A 20,727-nucleotide genomic window follows, 5' to 3' on the forward strand; every position below is an offset into this window, starting at 1 on the left:
TGTGCTGACCTGACTGTCTCAGTACGCAGAGAGCATGCCATTGTCATTCACTACCAGAGGCCCAGTGCACGGAATTTGTGCACAGGTAGGGTCCCTGAGCCTGGCTGGTGATCAGAGCTGATCTGTGGGGCAACCAGTGGGTGGGGTTGTGGGGGGGAGGCCCTGCTGGCACCCATCTTGGCTGGTGGCCTGGTGCTTCCCACTTGCTGGCCCTGGCCAGGGCAGCTCCTGCATTGAGCGCCTGCCCCCTGGTGGTCAGTGTGTGTCATAGCCACCAGACATTCTACCAGGTGTTCGCCATTTGGTCAATTTGCATATTAGGGTTTTATTATATAGGATATCATTGCTTAAATGAATTGAAACTCATGGGATGGCTTCAGTGAGTATCATTACATATACCTTTGTGTCACTGGGTCAGCGTTTGGACGGCCTTTGTAGGCAACACTCTGGCCACTGGGCCAGGAGAGAAAGGACAGCGTCCTAGGTTTTCCTCAAGGGCCCTGGCGCTGAGTCATAGGTGCCCTTATGACATCACGGCTCTCCCCTTTCATCTCTCCTGCCGCCTGAGCTGGGGCCGGAGAAGCACAGGCCTGAGAGGGCTGGGAACATCTAGCCCCTGACCATGGGTAATTCAGGGCAGACCTGCGGCAGTCTGGCCATCCACCCAGGTCCCCAGCGCTTAAGCTTTTGTGGGATCCACCAAGCTTTCTCTGAGGGCGGTGCACTGCCCGTGGTCCCCTGGGTGGGGCTCCCCCCCAAGTCTGAGGGCCTAGGACAGCCCAGGAAGCCGAGTGTGGGGTTGACTTGGCACCCAGTGTGGTGGTGGGGGGGAGAGATAGAAACATCCTATCTAATAAAGAGGGAATATGCAAATTGACCGTCGCACCATCACAAAGATGTGGCGCCCACAGCGAAGGCTGAGTTCCCGTACGAGCCCTAAGGAGCGATCAGCAGGGACCTGAGGCTGTGGTGGCGGTGGGCGGGGCCGGGGACCTGAGCTCACATCCCCCCGCCCCGTGGGGCTTGACTTGGGCCCTCTGGTTTGCCCCCGCAGCCTTAGTTCCTGGGCCCCTCACCCAGCGGGGCTTGATGGGGGACCTCAAGGTGTGCCCCCCTGCCCTGGTGCTGGGCTGGGGAACCTTAGGCCACACCCCACCCCAGCACTGGGAGACCTCAGGCTGTGCCCCCCATGCTGTGGGGCTTGACTGGGGCCCTGAGGCTGTGCCCCTGCCTGGTGGGGCTTGATGGGGATGGGGCTGGTCAGGTCCAGATCTCGCCCAATGGGGGTGGGCCTGCTGGGTTTAGGTCTTGCATGATTTTGAGGCGCCGTGGGTGGGCAGGGACTTGACTCTGGGTCCCGTGACTCACCCCAGAATCTGACAGGAGGCAGATTTTCATATACGTTTTACTAATTTTCTTTCATCTCTGACACTTCCATTATAGAGAAAGGGCAAATAGCTGATATTAAATTATTTCCTCTAATGAATCCCCTTTTTAATGTGCACGAATTTTGTGTACCGGGCCACTAGTCAACGATGAGAATCATTGGCCGGCTGCCTCCTGCAGCTGCACACTGGGGATTAAGTCCTCACACCGGGCCTGTGACCTTGCCTGGAATCAAACCCGGGACCCTTCAGTCCACAGGAGGATGCTCTATCCACTGAGCCACACCATCCAGGGCAGGGTTGTCTGTTGCTAGAGGATCAGGGGGGCTTTCCTGGCGCACCTGAGGGCGGAAACATGGGTTTCCTAAGCGTCCTGTTTTCTTTCCCTACAAGCTGCCTCAGAACCCACCAAGAATGTTAGGATCATATTGACACCCGAGGCAGAGGCACCCAAGGCAGAGGCACCTGGGGGAGAGGAGACATCGCAGGAGGAGACACCCAAGGAACTGACATCTCAGAAAGCGACATCTCGGAAAGCGACATCATCTCCGAAAGCCAAAGCGACGTCTCCGAAGGCGACATCTCGGGCGGTGGCCCCTGGGGAAGGGAGGTCCGAGGCGGCGGCCGTGGCCATCCAGGCCTGGTGGCGGGGCACGCTGGTGCGCCGGACGCTGCTGCTGGCCGCGCTCAGCGCCTGCGTGGTCCAGCGCTGGTGGCGGCGGCTGCAGGCGGGCCGGCTGGCGGAGCGGCGCTGGGCGGCGCTGCGGGAGCATGTGCTGCGGGAGGGCGCGGCGGTGCGGCTGCAGGCCTGGGTCCGCATGTGGCGCGTCCGCCTGCGCTACAGCCGCCTGCTGCACGCCGCCCGCATCATCCAGCTGTACTGGCGCTGGCACAACTGCCACACCCGCGGCGTCATCCAGGGCAACTACGACATCAAGGAGGACCAGCTGAACCTCCACCTCGAAATCTCGCTGGGCTCACAGGTTTGCAAAATACACCAGTCCACGCCTCTCCCAATAAAGCAGACGCAGGACCTGTGACGCCCGTGTCCCCGCTCCGTCAGCTCCGTCAGTTTTGAGGAGGGCGTCCGGCATCTCCTAACGCAGCTCCCGGGCGGCGGTGGGGCAGGTGATGGTGGGGCTGGGGCCCTGGGTGAGGAGGAGGATGGAGGGCCTGGGGCTGGAGGAGCAGGGCTGGGGGTTGATTAGCAATGTCTGCCCTGGGCAGGGCCAACCAGGGACACCCCCTCCCATGGGGTCTGTACCAAGGGCATGTTCAGTCATTTTACAGCCCGTGCCATCTTTTATTTTTTTTTTTTTTAAATACATTTTATTGAGCCGAAACCGGTATGGCTCAATAAAATGTATTAAAAAAATAAATATATTTTATTGATTTTCCACAGAGAGGAAGGGAGAGAGATAGAGAGCTAGAAACATTGATGAGAGAGAAACATCGACCAGCTGCCTCTTACACACCCCCTACCGAGGATGTGCCCGCAACCAACGTACATGCCCCTGACCGGAATCGAACCCGGGACCTTTCAGTCCGAAGACTGACGCTCTACCACTGAGCCAAACCGGTTTCGGCCTGTGCCATCTTTTACTCACCTCCCCACAATCTTTAACGTAGACTCTTTTCTTTTTTAATATATTTTATTGATTTTTTACAGAAAGGAAGGGAGAGGGATAGAGAGCTAGAAACATCCATGAGAGAGAATCATCAACCAGCTTCCTCCTGCACAACCCATACCAGAGATGTGCCTGCAACCAAGGTATATATATATGCCCTTGACCGGAATCAAACCCGGAACCTTTCAGTCCACAGGCCGATGCTCTATCCACTGAGCCAATCCGGTTTCAGCTAACATATACTATTTCTAAGTTGTAGTCAAATATACATAGCATAACATTTACCATTTTAAAAATGTGTTTTACATTGGTTTTTTTAGAGAAGAGAGGGAGGGAGAAGGAGAGAGAAACATCGATGATGAGAGAGAATCACTGATCCGCTGCCTCCTGTGCGCCCCCTACTGGGGACCGAGCCTGCAGCCCAGGCCTGTGCCCTGACCTCCTGGCTCATCGGTGGACGCTCAACCCATGAGCTGCCCAACGTTTACCAGTTTAGCCATTTTAAGCAAACAGCTCGCTGGCATCGGCGGATCCACTTGGTTGTGGACATCAGCAGTGCCATCCATCTCAGGTTATTCGTCCTGCGGCACTGACACTGCATAAACGCCCTTCGTCCCCCCCGCCCCCCAGCTCCCGGCCCCGCCACCACTGGCCTTCTCCCTGGGAGGCCCACGGATTACCACCCACGGATGAGCCAGTGCGTGTCCTTCTGGGACTGACCGTTCCCGCAGCGCAGTGTCTGCACGGCTCATCCCGGTCTGTGCCCGCCTCCCTCCCTGCCTTCCTCGGGCGGCCACGTCCCCTGGTGCAGAGGCCGCTTCCTGCCCACCGTCCCTCCGCGGACGGACACGGCGCTGCCGTCTCCCAGCGTGTGAGTCCGCGCTGCTGCGAGCACGGCCTCGGAGACCTCTGAGACGCCGCGTTAGGTCCTTAGGGGCCGGGGGTGGGGGGTTGGGGGGGCAAACTGCCGTTCGCGAGAGCCACACGCGGCTCTTTGGCCCTGAGCATGGCTCTTCCACAGAATACCACGTGGGGGCGCACACGTACAGTGGGACGGAAACTTCGTGGCCCATGCGCAGAAGTCGGGTTTTGGCGCTCAACTTTCAATCGTCCTGTTGGTATTTGGCTCTGTTGACTAATAAGTTGGCCGATTCACTGCTTAGGGTATATGCCTAGAAGTGGAATGGCTCGGTCAGATAATTCTATTTTTTAAAATATTTTTTTAATTGAATTCAGAGAGGATGGGAGAGAGAGAGAAACATCAATGATGAGAGAGAATCATGGATCGATGCCACCTGCACGCCCCCTACTGGGGAGCCAAGCTCACAACCCAGCCATGTGCCCTGACTGGATCATGACCTCCTGGTTCATAGGTTGACGATGCTCAACCACTGAGCCATGCCTACGTTTAGTTTCATGAGGAACTGGTCTGCCCAATTCCGTGGCTCCTGTGCCACTCTCCATTCTGTTGGGGGATATTTGAAAGGTAAACAGGAAGGAAGAAAGAAAGGAATTCGAGAATGCAGCTCTGGGAAAAGCCATCTGGGCAAGCGTTGAGAATGGCGAGGTGAGAGCCACGCTGCCTGATGGAACGGTTAGTGGCTATGGAGACATAAATGAAATAAAACTAAAAATTCAATTATTTAGCTGTGCTAGTTGTTGCTGTTAATCCTCACCTGAGAGTATTTTCCTATTGAATTTTTTTTAGAGAGAGTGGAAGGGAGGGGGAGAGACAGAGAGAGAAACGTCGGTGTGAGAGAGACACACTGATTGGCTGCCTCCTGCGCCTGCCCTGACCGGGGCTGGGATGGAGCCTGCCACCGAGATACATGCCCTTGGCCCGGACCCGAACCCGGGACCCCTCAGCGTGCAGGCCGACGCTCCGTCCATGGAGCCAGGCACCGGGCACCCTTACGTCCTCCGCCGCCCGCGTGCCCAGGCGCTGCCTGTGGGACGGCACCGATGCCGACACCGCCGCCCACGGAGCTGGGCTGCGGGCGTGCCCGGGGAGGGCGCCCAACGGGAGCGCGCCAGGGTCAGCAGACATGAGGACGGGGAGATGGGGCGGGACATCTCGGCCGATGGTGAGACCACCCAGAAGGGGGAAAGGGCAGGCGTTTGAGGAGGAATCTGCTTGCTGCTCGCCCGCGGGGCGGGAGTCCGGGTGAGGGAGGGCGGGTGCGGAGGAAGGAAAGGCCTCGAACGCCTTTCCTACGAGCGAGCGAGCGAGCGTCGGTTCCCGCCTGCCGCCAGCATGCCCAGTGCCCGCCCCAGAGGCCAGCGCGGCCTTTCCTAGGTTCTCCCGGCGCCAGGCGGACAGGGCGCCCCTCACACCCGGGCGGCAGGGACCGGGCACGGTTTCCGTCGGATGCCCGCGCCGGTAGCGCACACTCCTTGTTGGCTCCGAGCGGGGGCGGGAGGCGGGGCTGGCGGGGCTGTTTTCCGAAGAAAAGGCGGCGGCGGCCGGCGCCCAGCCTCTCCGCCGGGAGTGACCACAAGACAGACGGCCGCTGGGCTCAGACCTTTATGGGGCGGGGCCCCCCGCGCCTCGGGCGCCGGTGACCTCGATGTGGAACTGCAGGTGGGTGGCGGTGGCCACGCAGCGGCCCCGCAGGAGCGCGCAGGTCCGGCAGCTGTGGCTCTGCCAGTGGCACCGGATGACGTAGATGGCGCCGAGCACCTGGGCGTAGCGCCAGCGCACGCGCCACATGCGCACCAGGGCCTGCAGCCGGACCGCCGCCCGCTCCCGGAGGGCGAAGCTCAGCAGCGCCTCCCGCCGCCGCCGCCGCCGCAGCCCCTCCAGCCGCCGCCGCCACCAGCGCTGGATCTGCCAGGCCCGCAGCGCGGCGTGCAGCAGCGCCCGGCGCACCAGCGTGCCCCGCCACCACGCCTGGATCCTCTGGGCCGCCCGCCGGCCTCCGGGCTGGGCAGGGAGCAGAGACCGCTCAGAGGCCGGCCCGCCGCCCAGGATCTGCTGCAAGGCCCGGGTCTCCCCAGTCTCCCCCGTCTCCCCGGTCTCCCCCAGTCTCCCCTCCCCGTCTCCCCTCCTCCCCTCCCCCTCCCCCTCCCCCCTCCCCCTCCCCCTCCCCCTCCCCCTCCCCCTCTCCCTCCCCCGTCTCCCCGGTCTCCCCCGGTCTCCCCTCCCCGTCTCCCCTCCTTCCCTCCCCCTCCCCTCCCCCTCCCCCCTCCCCCTCTCCCTCTCCCTCCCTCCGGCTCCCTCTCCTTCTCTCTCCCTCTCTCTTTCTCTCTCTCCCTCTCTCTTTCTCTCTCTCCCTCTCTCAATGTATTTTTGATTGCAGAGAGGAAGGGAGAGGGAGGAGCAATGATGAGAAAGAATTACTGACCGGCTGCCTCCTACACACCCCCCACGGGGGCCGAGCCCACCACCGGCCGTGGGCCATGATGGGGAACTGAGCCCTGCTCTGCTGGTGCTGAGCCACGGCCTCCTGGTCCACAGGCCTGTGCTCCAGCCCTGAGCCAGCCGGCCGGGCTCCCCATTCACGCTTCCCGTCACGGTCAGACTCAGACCCTCGGCCCACGCTGCGCAGGGAGCCGGGGAGGAGCCAGGCCCGCGGCCGCGGGGGGTACCCACCGGCCAGGGGGACGGCGGCTTCGGCGGCTCCTCCTCTTCTGCCGGTAACAGTATGTACTCGATGACTTCCTCGTCCACGACTTGGATGTAGATGGGGTGGCCATGTTTCTGTCCTCAGAATGGAAGGGGAGAAGCCCATGGACGCGTCAGACGCGGCTTCTCTCGGGCCTCCGCTGCCTCCACCCCTCTTTCCCCGAGATCGCTCCGTCCGGCGGTTCCCCCACGCGGCCCCCGAGGCCCGGCAGCGCCTCTTACACAGAAATAGAGTGTCATGGGGCCTGCAGATGGTTCGCTGGCTTTGGTCTCCCTGTCCCCGCGCCTGCTGGGTCCTGCGAGGGGAGGGCCATGAGCTCACAATGCCATTGTGACAAGGGGGGCAGGACCCCTGCCCTGCAGTGTGCCTTCCGCAGAGCCAGCCCCGTCTGCTTCCCGACACCTGGCCCGGGGCCGCGAACAGGGCGCCTGCGGGCCCCCCCGGGCCCCCCCCCCGGGCCCCCTCCGGGGCCACTGATGGCCTTCCCGTGGCCACTGCGCCTGCTTCCCCCTGGGCGCCGGTGTGTGTGTGTGTGTGTGTGTGTGTGTGTGTGTGTGTGTGTGGCTCTGACGATGCCCTGAGAGGACCAGTGGTTTTGTCATTTGCGGGAACCACGCCTCGGGGCCCCCCTTTCCAGCCGGGGGGTCCGCAGAGCCGGGGTCCGCAGAGCCGGAAGCACAGCAGCGTCTGTCTGTCTCCGCCGGTCGGCACACCGCGGCTCGCGAGCCACCTGCGGCTCTCTGGCCCCTGGAGTGCGGCTCTTCCACAAAACACCACGGCCTGGGCGTGTCTGTGTGGAAGAAGTGGCGTGAGAAGAGTTTTTTTTTTTTTTAATTTTTAAAAAATTTTAAACATACATTTTATTGATTTTTTTACAGAGAGGAAGGGAGAGGGACAGAGAGCTAGAAACATCGATGAGAGAGAAACATCGACCAGCTGCTTCCTGCACACCCCGCACTGGGGATGTGCCCGCAACCAAGGTCCATGCCCTTGACCGGAATCGAACCCGGGACCCTTGAGTCCGCAGCCTGACCCTCTATCCACTGAGCCAAATCTGTTTCGGCAAAAAGAAGTTTAAGTTTAAAAAGTGTGGCTCTCCAGAGACATGTCCATCGCTGTCCTGTTGGTACTGGGCTCGGTGACGAGTGAGGTTGCTGACCACTGGCCGGGCGTGTGGGGGTCCAGGAGGGCGAGCGGCAGGAAGCAGGAGCGAGGGAGCCGGCGAGCCGGGGGCCAGCGCCGCACACCCAGGGGCCGAGGCCCCGCGCCCCGCGCCGCGGGCCTGCGTCTCCCGGTCAGGAGCCCGCGGTTCCGGGCGCTCACAGCGGCCACGCCCGTCCTGGCCAATGACCTGTGCCCAGGTGTGACTGACACCACATACCTTCCCCACAGCACCCCAGCTCCACGGGGCCCGGGGCTGGTCTCCTCCCTAACGCCCCCTCCCCGCCCCCTGATCCGTGATCTGCGGGAACAGACCGGCGCTCCCGGGAGCGGACAGCGCCGGCCTCCGTGGAGCTGCCCACATGACGGGCCCGTGGCCGTGGGCCTCCCTGGCTCCCTTCCCGTTCTCACCACCAGGCCGGGACCACGGGACCCAGCCACGGGAGCGGGAGGGCCGCGGCCGTGGTATCTCCAGACACGCCCAGTGTCTTCTCAGACCTGGCACTTCCTGTCCGCCCCCGATGCGGGTTTCAGCCCCCCAGGACCCTGTAGGAAACAGAGACCAGATGAATCTAGAAAACAGTAAACCAGAGAAGGCTATTGAAGATCCACCCTGAATAAGGCTCTCTGCCACACCCAGGCAGATTCCTATCTAAAGGGTTAAAGATTTACCCATTCAGATATTTCCAATGTGACAAACTATTCAACGCTATTATTAATGACTGGAGGCCCAGTGCACCGATTGGTGAACCGGCGGGGTCTGTTGGCCTGGGTGTGGCTACTGGAGGTTGGCCAGCCGGGGGAGGAACTGCGCGAGGGCTCCAGGGCGTGTCCAGCCCATTTCACTCAGTCCCGATGAGCAACAAGCTAACCTACCAGTAGGAGTGCCTGCCCCCTGGTGGTCAGTGGGCATCATAGCGACTGGTTGACAAGTCGAATGGTCGAATGGTCAGACACTTAGCATATTAGGCTTTTATATAGAGAGACAGACATTTACACCTGTCTGCTGTGGCTCGGGTTGAACATCAACCTATGAACTAGGAGGTCACGGGTGGTTCCCAGTCAGGGCACATGCCTGGGTTATGGGCTTGATTCCCAGGAGGGGGCATGCAGGAGGCAGTGGGTCAATGGTTCTCTCTCTCAGTGATGATTCTCTCTCTTTCTGAAACCAATAAAAAAAATATTTTTAAAAGATAGACATTTCTGTCGGTGCTTCCCCATGTCAGTGCTAGTCTCGCCAGGATCATGACTAAGGGCATTGACCTTGAGAAAGGCGGCCGTCATGACGCTGCGCCCTTCTAAGAGTGTGGACTATGGACAGAAAACTTTTCATCGGCTCATGAAACTGGACCCGACAAGCTCAGGGAAGGCCTGCGTGGTGGTCTTGAGAACTCTAAGGACTAAAGGAACCACAAAGGATGGTCTGAAATGAAAACTTTCACCCAAAGCAGTGATGGTGGGCAGTCACCTCCTAGGCCGGTATCTTCCCTGACAAGGTCAATCTTGACCTTCACTGAGCCCGTCTGTCTTTTTGGATCTATGACAACACTAGAGGCCCGGTGCCTGAAATTCATGCACTGGGGAGGGGGAGGGGTCTTTCAGCCCGGCCTGCACCCCCTTGCAGTCCGGGACACCTTGAGCACTGACCACCAGGGGGCAGCACCTACATTGAGTGTCTGCCCCCCAGTGGTCAGTGTGCATCACAGCAACTGGCCGTTCCACCCTTTGGGCGATTTGCATATCAGGCTTTTATTATATAGGATATCCTAGAACTGTCAGGGTTACTGGTAACTTCCCCTTTTTTTCTGTTCCCTTCCACTCACCCCCTGCCCCATGCCAGGCCTTCCCCAAGCTGTTTTCCGTGCCCATGGGTTATGCACGTAGGCATGTACGACCTTTGGTTAATCTCTCCCCTCCACACACCCCCCTTCCCCCGCCCCCTGAGATCCGTCCCTCTGCTCCATGCACCCAGGCCTCTGGACCCGGCTTTTGCTCATCGGGTTAGTGTGTTCATTGCATTCCACACGCAAATGAGATCCTGTGATATCTCGCGAGCACAATGGTTTCCATGTCCACCCACGCTGTCGCCAAGGGCGAGAGAGAGATGCTGGGACCCGGGGGTGGAGCAGACCTGGTCAGTTCTTTATTGGGAAGGGGATCCACTCTGTAATCCGGCAAATCTGTGACCCCAGGAAGATCTCCAGTTCCAGCTCCAGCTGGTTGGCCGTGAGCTCGTACCGGCCCTGGAAGAAGCCGGTGGTCTGGCAGCTGTGGCAGCGCCAGTAGGCCTGGATGATGCGGGCGGCCTGCAGCAGGCGGCAGTAGCGCAGGCGGACGCACCACATGCGGACCCAGGCCTGCAGCCGCACGGCCGCCCACCTCTGCCGGGCGTAGGCCTCCAGCGCCGCCCAGCGCCGCGCCTCCAGCTGCCGCGCCTGCAGCCGCCGCCACCAGCGCTGGACCACGCAGGCGCTGAGCGCGGCCAGCAGCAGCGTCCGGCGCACCAGCGTGCCCCGCCACCAGGCCTGGATCTGCTTGGCTCTCTGGTCTTGACCAAAGGGCTGGGAAGGACAAGGAAGGGTCACTCGGGACCCGTTCCCCACCCACCTCAGCCCGGGGGCACGCGCCTGCCCACACGCCCACACCCTGTGGGACATGGGCTCCCCTTCACCTGGCCATGCCTCCCCCCGCACAGCCCTCCCCACTCTGCTCCCTGCCAGGTCTCTCCTCCCTGCAGCGACTCTCCGGGTCTCTCTCAGCCCCCCTTTCTCAGCCCTCCTTTCTCAGCCCCCCCTTTCTCAGCCCCTCCTTTCTCAGCCCCCCCTTTCTCAGCCCCCCCTTTCTGAACCCCCCCATTCTCAGCTCCCCCTTTCTCAGACCCCCTTTCTCAGACCCCCTTTCTCAGCCCCCCCTTTCTCAGCCCCCCCTTTCTAAACCCCCCCATTCTCAGCTCCCCCTTTCTCAGCCCTCCTTTCTCAGCCCCCCTTTCTCAGCCCCCCAGGCGCCAGGAGGAGGGGAGCCAGGGCCCGTTCGCTCTGGGTGGGCCGAGGCCGCGGGGCCGGCCTCCTCGGTGTGTGGCGTCCCTGAGGACCGCCCCAGCGCAGGGCAGCCTGGTTGGGGACCAGTGCCCGAGCCCCCCATGCTGTGGCCTCAGAGAGGACGTCCCATCGCGGCCGGGCGACTGGGCGAGACGGGGTGCGGGCGGGGTCCCAGTCACCCTCACGCTGAGGTCCCCACGGACCTACCTTTGCTCTGCTGGATGGGGTCAGAGGGCCCTCTTCCTTCCTTCCTTTTTCTTGCTCATTTTTCCTTTGCTTGAGTTTTTCAAGGTACTTCCTCACCTCTGAGTCCACGTTGTCTCCCTGGAACTAGAGTCAGAGGAGAGAGGGGTGGCAGGCGGGTCTCCGCAGGCCGTGTGCCTGGATCACCACCACCGCCGCCCCCCCCCGGGCCTGGCCCAGACCCTCGATGCTGGGGGGGCTTCCTGAGCCCCCCGGAGGCCTCTCCCCGGCCGGCACCGAGGGGACCGACTGTTCTTTTTCTTTTTTTTTAATGTGTGTTATTGATTTTTCACAGTGAGGAAGGGAGAGGGATAGAGTTAGAAACATCGATGAGAGAGAAACATCGATCAGCTGCCTCCCGCACACCTCCTACTGGGGTTGTACCCGCAACCAAGGTACAGGCCCTTGACCGGAATCGAACCCAGGACCCTGGAGTCTGCAGGCCGACGCTCTATCCACTGAGCCACACTGGCCAGGGCCGAACCCGAAAACTTGACTGGCTAGCACCCGGTCATTATTCAGTGCAGCTGGTCCCGACCTCAGCAGCGCCTGGTTTTTGCTGCCTTTCTGGCCTGGAGCTGGAATCCCACTGAGGCCTAGATGTTCTCTGGAGGGAGAAAAGGCCAGAGAGCCCAAAGCACTGCCCAGCGGCCTGCGAGGGGGCAGAGGCCACCCTGGGGCAAGGTCCCACCTACGGCTGCTGGTCCATTGCCTGTGCTTGTTTCTGTGCCTGTGGGTTAACACACCTCTGAAATGTGTGTGTCTCCCCCTCCTTTTTTCTCTCTAAAATAAAAATAAATAAATAAAATAAAACAAAAACAAAAAACACAGCCCCCAGCACCACCAGGATAGAGCGTCGGCCTGTGGACTGAAAGGTCCCGCGTTCGATTCCGGTCGGGGGCATGTACCTTGGTTGCGGGCACGTCCCCGGTGGGGGGTGTGCAGGAGGCAGCTGGTCGATGTTTCTCTCTCATCTATGTTTCTAGCTCTCTATCCCTCTCCCTTCCTCTCTGTAAAAAAAAAAAAAAATCAATAAAATATACTTAAAAAAAATAAAAAGAGCCTAAGTCTAAACACATGAATAGAAAAAAACATTAAAAAAGAATGTTCTTAAAACAAACAAACAAACAAACACGCAGAAACAAACAAAACGCCCCTGCAAACTTTGGGCTCCAACCAGCCGGCCGCACGGCCAGGGCAGCTCTGAAGCTGACCGGGTTCGGCCAGGTGGAGGGGCCGTGGTGGTGACATGGCGAGGGGACGCGCAGCAGACGGTGACTCCACGCCGGGGACCGGGGCGGAGGGGGATGCGTGACGGGCAGTGGAACACGGGCGAGGCCAATTCGTCCCAGTGAGGACCGGAGAGAGGGCTGCATCGGCGCATGAGAATCAGCGGCAGACAATAGGGTGGCCGGAAGGGGTCAGTGGGGGAAAGGAGACCTATGTACCACTTTCAACACTAAAGATTTACAAATAAATAAAAAGTAACAACACACATTAAGAAAAAGTTTTTATTGGTTTGAGAGAGAGAGGGAGAGAGACGAACATCGATTGGCTGCCTCCTGCACACTCCCTGTGGGGGATGGAGCCTGCCAGTCGGGCACGGGCCGGACAGAACCGAGCCGGCGCCTCTGGTGCCTGGGACGACGCCCCGCTTCCGAGCCAGGCCGGCAGGGCCCAGGGGCTTCCCTCAGTGATTTCTGTGGTTTGGGGGGAGAATTGGCCCGCGATGGCCGGACGTTTTAAGGAAATGGCCCTTCCCCACAGACAGCCCACAGGAGTGGAGGCTGAGGTAGGACAGAGTCAAGATTGCCGGTGGCCAGAGACAGGGCCTCCCTGCGATGTGACTATCCCTAAGACGATGTCCTGCCCAGTTCGGGCAGCCCTGTCTGTGCGCAGAGCCCCGAGAATCTGGCCCTCAGGAGGGAGGGGGAGGCGGAGCCAACCTGCTTCCCAGCAGGGTCCCCACTGCTTCCGGAGGAGAGAGAGGCCTGGGAGCCTGGGCCGGAGGGCCGGCCACGTGCCAGCCTGCCGCCCGGCGCGACGGAGAGCCGGTGCCTGCGAGCCGGAGCCCCTGCCGACGGCAGGATGACGTGCAGCGGGACCACCGACGCGCTCCCAGGAGGTGCCCAGGCTTCAGGGTCCCAGAGCCCCGCCCCGCCCTGGGCCACGGCCAGGAGAGCAGCCGCTGGTGCCGGGTCCGGGAGGGGGCCTGGCGCCGTGGGCTCCCGAGGCGTGGGCGGCACCGAGACACACGGGCCCGGTCAGACGTTTATTGGGGCCACAGAGCCACCTACACAGTTAGGATCTCCACACAGAACTGCAGGTCTTTGTTGGCGCCCATGCGCCCCACCGGTGGGGCCTGTGGGTCCTGGGGAGCCCGTGGACCCTGGGGAGCCCGTGGGCCCTGGGGAGCCTCTGGGTCCTGGGGAGCCTCTGGGCCCTGGGGAGCCTCTGGGCCCTGGGGAGCCTCTGGGCCCTGGGGAGCCTCTGGGTCCTGGGGAGCCAGGGGGTCCTGGATCTGCAGGTGGAAGCAGCTCTCGGGGTCCGCGGAGAGGCAGATGGCGCGGCGCGTCCGGCAGTAGCCGCGCTGGCACTGCCACATGCGGAACCAGGACTGCAGCCGCACGGCGCCCAGCTCCTCCAGGGCGTAGACGTGCACCAGCCGGCGCCGCAGCCCCCAGCGCCGCCAGCACAGCCGCCGCCGCCACCACAGCTGCAGGAGCCAGGCCCGCAGTGCGGCCGCCAGCAGCGTCCGGCGCACCAGCGTGCCGCGCCACCAGGCCTGGAGGCGGATGCTGGCCTCCCGCCGCCGCTTCAGCTCCGGGGGCTCCTGCCCGGCAGAGCGGGGCCCGTCACCGCCACCGCCCGCCGGCGCCAGGCTCGGGCCCGGCCGCTCGCCGCGCTGCGCCTGCCCACCCTGCCCGCGCTCGGAGCGGCCGCTGCGTCCTCCCGGTCAGCGGGGCGCTCGCCCCGGGCCCCCGGCTCCGCGGGGCCCGGGGGACACTCTCCGGCCGGAAGCCGGCCCCACAGCGTCCCCTCGAGGGTGAAGCACTGCATCCTCGCCCGCGAGGCCGCCGGACGCCCCTCCCCGGCCCCCGCCTCCCTCCCCCGGCCCCCGCCTCCTCTGGGGCCAGGCCGCCCCTCTCCCCTCGCTGCGCCGGCCGATCGCCCGTGCTCTCGCCCTCCTCGGCGGGCCGGCGGGAGGGGGCGGGGTGTGGGGACGGGAGAGCAGCCCTGAGCGACAGCAGCAGGACCAGGGACGGCCCCCCACTCCCGGCACCCAGCGCTGAGGGCCGCGGGGCGCGATTCCCTCCTGCTGCCCGGCCCCTCACCGTCCTCCTCTTTGGCGGTTTCTCCTCCTCCTCCTCCTCCACCCTCTCCTCTTTGGCCGGCTTCTGTGAGCAGGACGGAGGGGAGAGCGGGAATGAGAGCCAGCCCAGCGGTGTCCCCAGCGCGCGCCCCCCCCCCCCGGGCGGCCTCCCGGCTCACACAGCACTGGCAGCACTGGCTGCCCATGGCCAAGGGCAGAGGCTCCGATGTTACCGTCCGTCCCCGCAGGCTGCTGCTCCATGGGGCCTGGCCCAGCCCGGCCGGAGCAGAGGAGGGGGCGCTGATGTCACAAGGGCACCTGTGACCCAAGGACCAGCTTGCTGCCAGGCCCCATGCTGTCAGAGAAGAGGGGGCGCAGCTGCCTCTTTCCTGGGGGAGCGGCCGGGTCTGCTGGAGCCACAGTCCGTGTCCGTCCTTCACGAGGGCGTCTCTGGCCCCGCCCGGCCCACAGGACCGGTGTCAGCAGCCCAGGTGGTGCCGAGGGTAGCATGGGCCTGGCTGCCCCGGCCCCACCCGGCCACTGCGTCCTTCCTCAGTGGGCGGGGGCGGGAGGGGGTGTCCTTCTTTTCTGGGGTTCACACCGCAGGGTCCAGGGCTCCCTGCCCAAGGTTCCATCCCTGGCCCTGGTCGGGGTGCAAGCGGGAGGCAACCAGTCCATGTGTCTCTCTCACATCAATGCTCCTCTCTGCCCCTCCCTACCGCTCTCTCTAAGAAAAAAAAAATCGATGGAAAAAATGTGCTCAGATGATTAACGACAAGACAGGCAAACCCTTGAGTCCTGCGTCTGAAACCCTGGAGCCGGGGACTTCCCCACGCGTGTGACAGCGTCCCCCGCCGGAGACGCCTCTGTGGGGTGGCAGGAGTCGGCGCTGAAAGATCCGGCCCGTTGTTCCGGCAGCTTCCGAAGCCAGCGCGCCCGCCGCCCGGCCCACGTCCAGCCCCCTCACCCTCCCGGCTCAGCGGCAGCTCCAGAGGGCGGGGCAGCGGGCCAGCCTCTCCCTTCCCGGCACCATCTTCCTCCGGGAGACCAGGGCTTAGGGCTCTCCGCCCTTCAGGACGCAGGGCTTCCCGTCTGCGCCCGCGGCGGAGCGCCGCCAGCCCCGTGCGGCACGCCGGTTCCCTCTCCTCCCCGCACGGCGCCCCAGCGGCTGCCAATGCCGGGAAAACGTTTCGGAAAAACGTTGAAATTCGCACGAAACGTGACCGTGTCCTGTGACCTGGCAGAACCGTTTTTCTCTTTTCTTCTCCCCCGAGCATTCGCAGCCCAGCACCCCGTGGCCATCCCCAGCCCAGCGCCCCGTGGCCGTCCCCAGCCCAGCACCCCGTGGCCGCCCCCCCGTGGCCGTTCCCATGGCCGTCCCCAGCCCAGCACCCCGTGGCCGTCCCCCTGTGGCCGTTCCCGTGGCCGTCCCCAGCCCAGCACCCCGTGGCCGTCCCCAGCCCAGCGCCCAGTGGCCGTCCCCAGCCCAGCACCCCGTGGCTGTTCCCATGGCCGTCCCCAGCCCAGCACCCCGTGGCCGTCCCCAGCCCAGCACCCCGTGGCCGTCCCCAGCCCAGCACCCCGTGGCCGTCCCCAGCCCAGCACCCCGTGGCCGTCCCCAGCCCAGCACCCCGTGGCCGTCCCCAGCCCAGCACCCCGTGGCCGTCCCCAGCAGGCCACGTGTGGGCCCTCCCACGTCCCCAGCAGCCGTGGGGGGCTGGCGAGGGGCGCAGCCGGCGGGGCGGCTGCTGAGCCATGAGACAGGTGCCCTCCACGCCCTGGGAGCCGGCAGAGTCCCCACGGCACCCTGCCAGCCGCTTCCCCGTCTCCGCTGGCGGAGTGTGGGCCCGGGGGCACTGGGCCGGTGGAGTGGTGCCTCTGGCTGGGGGTCCTGGTGGCCGGCTCGGGCCCGGCTGGCTGGTGAGCCTGGAGGAGGCGCTGGGCCTCGGGTGCCACCTCTGGGGCCAGGCGGAGCGCGCTGCAGCCTGCCTCCCCGTGGCCCCGGGGAGAGGCGCCGGGCCCGTGCGGCTCCTGCCCCTGGCTTTTTATTTACTGTGCTGTTCTGGACTCCCTGTCCGTGCCGGACAAGTGCCCTGAACGCACGGCGAGGCCTGCCGAGCCCACGGGTCCCTGAGGGCCCTCCCCGCCCTGCCCACGCCGTCCCGGCACCAGCCATCCCAGCACCAGACATCCCAGCCCCGGCCACACGGCCCCGGACATCCCAGCCCCGGACACACGGCCCCGGACATCCCAGCCCCGGACATCCCGGCCCCGGCCACACGGCCCTGTCCATCCCGGCACCAGCCTCACGGCCCCTCCAGAGCTGCCCTCCTGGTGTGGGAATTCCCGGGGCCCCTGGCCATTTCAGGATAAAACCCACCCTGTTGGGCGTGGCATACAGAGACCCCAGGACGGAGCCACCACGGCTCCCTCTGCATCTCCAGCTGCTCCGGCCGCGCACACCAGCCCAGCCCCAGCGCACCGGCCCGTGTCCACGGCCCCTCCTGCCTCGCCCGCCGGGCGGCCTGTCTGCTTCACGCAAAACCCAGCGAGGCCGACCCCAAACCCCAGCGGAGGCCGCCCCACAGCCCAGCGGAGGCCGCCCCACAGCCCGCCGGAGGCCGCCCCCAAACCCCGCCGGAGGCCGCCCCCAAACCCCGCCGGAGGCCGCCCCAAACCCCGCCGGAGGCCGCCCCACAGCCCGCCGGAGGCCGCCCCACAGCCCAGCGGAGGCCGCCCCACAGCCCAGCGGAGGCCGCCCCACAGCCCGCCGGAGGCCGCCCCACAGCCCGCCGGAGGCCGCCCCACAGCCCGGGGCTGAGGCTCCTGGGCTTTTCCCGCCGCAGAGCAAGCCCGCACAGACCCTGCCGCCAGCAGCTCCCCCAGCCACCGCCTCCTTCCCAGGGGAGCTCCCCATTTCCTGGGAAAACCGTGCTGTGGCGTCTCGGACACCTGCCGCCCAGCCGGGCATGGACGGGGCTCCCAGGTCCGAGCAACACCTCCAGGTGCTCCCCTGCAAGACACAGCTCTCAGTGCTCCATGCTGTCGGCTGCGGGAAGCTCTCGGCAGTGCCCGGGTCTTAGGGAGGTGGGCAGCCTGGTGTCCCACCCGAACCCCTGCTCTGCCCGCACCTTCATTTCTGAAGATTAAGACAAACAAACCCACATGCAAATATCACCCCCTGGGGGGTAGGCTTTTTTCCCCCCACAGAAATGTGGATTGGTGCCCTGGCCGGTGTGGCTCAGTGGGTAGAGCGCCAGCCTGCGGACTGAAGGGTCCCAGGGTCGATTCTGGCCAAGGGCACATGCTTGGGTTGTGGACTCAATCCCCAGTAGGGGGCGTGCAAGAAGGCAGCCGATCCACGGTTCCCTCTCATCTCTCCCTTCCGCTCTGAAATCAATCCATAAAATAAAATGAAGTGCGCGTGGATGGGTCATTCTGAACCTACTTCACGTGCGGCCTGGGGTGGAGCCCGGACGTGAGTGAACGGAGGACGACGGAGCTGGGGTAGAGAGGGGAGTCCCGGGAGCGAGGGGCGTGGCCGGGGATTGGAGCCGCAGGTGTCGGCGGGAACAGGCCTCTCTCCGGGCCTTTCGGGCACGGAGTTTGGGTTGGTGGGCACCTCCGATGGGGGCCAGACCTACCTCCTGGTTGCAGACCATTATGGCGAGGACCAGAGGCCATTACAGGGACCCATACTGGAACCCAGTGCCTATTCCTTATTGGAGCCCAAATAACCAGGCCAGTCCTGACCACCATTTCACCACCCTGAGTCCTGCCCTTGCCCCAAACCTCCCAGCTGGGCCCATAGCACCCCCTAGTGACCACACCCTGCCTGAGCAGCCAGACCTACATCCGGGGCTCAGACCTACATCCGGGCCCCAGACCTTCATGGCGGGGCCGAGTAGGCCCACCTGGGGCCCAGGCCACAAACCCGGAACTCAGAGCTGTATGAGGGGACGAGATCTCCATGCGTAACCCCAACAACTGTTCTTTAACCAAGATGCTCAGGTGAGGTACCAGACTGGCCCCTGGCTTCCGACTTCCCTCTGGGCCGGAACTGCCCTCACAGGACCCAGATCTCCCCCTGGGGCTCACACCTACACCCGGGACCCAGACGATCATGGCGGGGCCGAGGCCCAGGCCTCAAACACAGAATCCAGACTTGTATCCTGGGTGCACTTCTCAATTTGGTACCCAGACCAGCATTTCCATAACCCAGGTGTCCAGCTGAGGTACCAGACCGTCCCCGGGGGCCCAGACGGCCCTCCCTGGCCCCAAAGGCCCTCCAGGGACCCAGACCGCCGTCCGGGGCTCAGACCTACCTCCTGGTCACAGACCATTATGGCGAGGACCAGGAGGATACTCTGGGGACCCATACTGGGAGCCAGTGCCTATTCCTTTATTGGAGTCCAAATAACCAGGCCAGTCCTGACCACCATTTCATCATCCCCAGGTCCTGCCCTGGCTCCAAACCTCCCATCTGGGCCCACAGCGCCCCCTAGTGACCACACCCTGCCTGAGCAGCCAGACCTACATCCGGGGCTCAGACCTTCATGGCGGGGCTGAGAAGGCCAAACCGGGGAGGCCACAAACTCTGAACACTATGATCTATCAGGAGACTAGATCTCCATGCGTAACCCAGACCACTATTCTATCACACAGATATCCAGAGCAGGTGCCAGACTGCCCCCCAGGCCTCATACGCCTCTCCCTGGCCCGAACTGCCCTCCCAGGACCCAGACCTCCTTCCCAGGCTCAGACCTACATCCGGGTCCCAGATCATCATGGTGGAGCGGGCGAGATTGTCCCAGGGCCCAGGCCTGAAACAGAGTCCAGTCTGGTATCCGGGGTGTAGTTCTCCATCCGTTACCTAAACCACCATTCCGTCACCCAGTTGTGCAGGTGAGGCACAGACCACCCCCTGGGGCACAGACCTCCCTCCCTGGCTCCACTGAGACCTGGACATCTGGGTTATGGAATAGTGGTCTGGTTTCTGCATGGAGGTCTTGTCCCCTGATAATACCCTGGATTTGGTGTTTGTGGCCTGGGACCCGGATGTAGGTCTGAGCTCCTGATGGAGATCTGGGTCCTGGGAGGGCAATTCGGGCCAGGGAGAGCGTTCTGGGCCCCAGAGGGCAGTCTGGTACCTCACCTGGACATCTGGGTCATGGAAAGGTGGTCCGGGTTACAGATGGACAACTCCACCCCCGATACACCTCCCGGATCAGAGTGGGGGTTCCCTTGGGGCATGGGGCGGCCTGGCCGAGGGGCCTGTGGTGGTTTGCAGGCCGGCCATGCCTCCTGGCGACCCAAGCAGAGGCCCTGGTTATCGGGATTTATTTATCTTCTACAACTGGAACTTTGTAGCCTGGAGTGGAGACCAAGGCAGGCCAGGGCTGAAGAAGCTTGGCTTCCTCCATCGCTGGGGGAGACTCTAGCCTCCTGCGCTCTGCAGCTCCGTGGCTGCCGCCATTTCTGTTGGAATTTATTTGTCTTCTATGATTGAAATGTTGTGGCCTTGAGTGGAGGCCTGGGCCGGCCAGGGTGTGTAGAAAGCTTGGCTTCCTTCATCCCCAGGGAAACCCAAGCCTCGCTCCTGATGACTCCGTGGCCATTGGCTGATGGGCATGGCTTGTGGATGTAGCAGAATGGTGGTTCATTTGCATATCACTCTTTTATTAGATAGTACTATTTATTTATGATGATGAACCTGCTTTTGCCCACCCCTGTATATTGAGAGAGGGATCCCAGGGGTCTGGGTCCAGGGAAGGCCACACTGAGCCCAGAGCCCCGACTCCCCTCAGGGCACAGGGAATAGCACACGCGGGAAAACCACCTCCGGCCGAGATGGCGACCCGAGGCAGGAAAGCTGAGTCAGGAGGACACCCAGGCGGGCGGGACAGAGACCCTGGTGATGGAGGGGAGCTCCACCTGGAGGCAGACAGTCCAGGAGAGGGGTCAGCAGGAGCCACGCGCTGTGATGGGGGCGGGGGGGGGGGCAGACTTGGAAACAGCAGAGCCGCCAGGGATGCTGAGCGGGCAGGGCCGGCCCTGCAGGCTCCCGCGGGTGCCGGAGGCTCTGGAACTGCACTAAAGGCCATCGGGAGAGCAGGGGGTCAGCGCCTCAGGTGACACCAGCTCCCGTGTCACCGGTGACACAGAAGGGGTGTCCCAGCAACGCTCCTGCCCAGGGCAGACATTGCTAATCCATCGCCGTCCCTGCTCCTCCAGCCCCAGGACCCCACCAATCCCGGCCGCTGCCTCCAGGATGACCCGGGAGACGCCCAGACTGCCATCGGCTTCTCTCTCCTTCCTGGAGGCGGGCACCTC

The 20,727-nt window shown here is 63.4% G+C and overlaps 4 protein-coding genes across 4 annotated transcripts; 1 reads left to right on the forward strand and 3 right to left on the reverse strand.

Annotated features, from left to right (window-relative positions):
• The first annotated feature begins 622 nt into the window (after positions 1-622).
• LOC118715776 (IQ domain-containing protein F5) lies at positions 623-2,425 on the forward strand. Its single transcript, XM_045579638.1, has 2 exons — positions 623-626; positions 1,779-2,425. Exons 1-2 carry the CDS (start codon positions 623-625, stop codon positions 2,423-2,425), a joined length of 651 nt encoding a protein of 216 aa, XP_045435594.1.
• A 3,021-nt stretch (positions 2,426-5,446) lies between these two features.
• On the reverse strand, positions 5,447-9,084 carry LOC118715777 (IQ domain-containing protein F2). Its single transcript, XM_036432395.2, has 3 exons — positions 9,064-9,084; positions 6,587-6,713; positions 5,447-5,929 (listed from the first exon to the last, which is right to left on the reverse strand). Exons 1-3 carry the CDS (start codon positions 9,082-9,084, stop codon positions 5,538-5,540), a joined length of 540 nt encoding a protein of 179 aa, XP_036288288.1. The 3' UTR covers positions 5,447-5,537.
• An 837-nt stretch (positions 9,085-9,921) lies between these two features.
• On the reverse strand, positions 9,922-11,790 carry LOC123652091 (IQ domain-containing protein F5-like). Its single transcript, XM_045579639.1, has 4 exons — positions 11,777-11,790; positions 11,589-11,688; positions 11,046-11,168; positions 9,922-10,361 (listed from the first exon to the last, which is right to left on the reverse strand). Exons 1-4 carry the CDS (start codon positions 11,788-11,790, stop codon positions 9,936-9,938), a joined length of 663 nt encoding a protein of 220 aa, XP_045435595.1. The 3' UTR covers positions 9,922-9,935.
• Positions 11,791-13,374: 1,584 nt separating this feature from the next.
• On the reverse strand, positions 13,375-18,056 carry LOC118715778 (IQ domain-containing protein F3-like). The gene is made up of 3 exons (XM_036432396.2): positions 18,039-18,056; positions 14,417-14,479; positions 13,375-13,914 (listed from the first exon to the last, which is right to left on the reverse strand). The coding sequence occupies exons 1-3, from the start codon at positions 18,054-18,056 to the stop codon at positions 13,375-13,377; spliced, it is 621 nt and encodes a 206-aa protein (XP_036288289.2).
• Positions 18,057-20,727: the final 2,671 nt, after the last annotated feature.

Source organism: Pipistrellus kuhlii, unplaced genomic scaffold (assembly GCF_014108245.1).
Source record: "Pipistrellus kuhlii isolate mPipKuh1 unplaced genomic scaffold, mPipKuh1.p scaffold_m20_p_11, whole genome shotgun sequence".
Classification (NCBI taxonomy): domain Eukaryota; kingdom Metazoa; phylum Chordata; class Mammalia; order Chiroptera; family Vespertilionidae; genus Pipistrellus; species Pipistrellus kuhlii.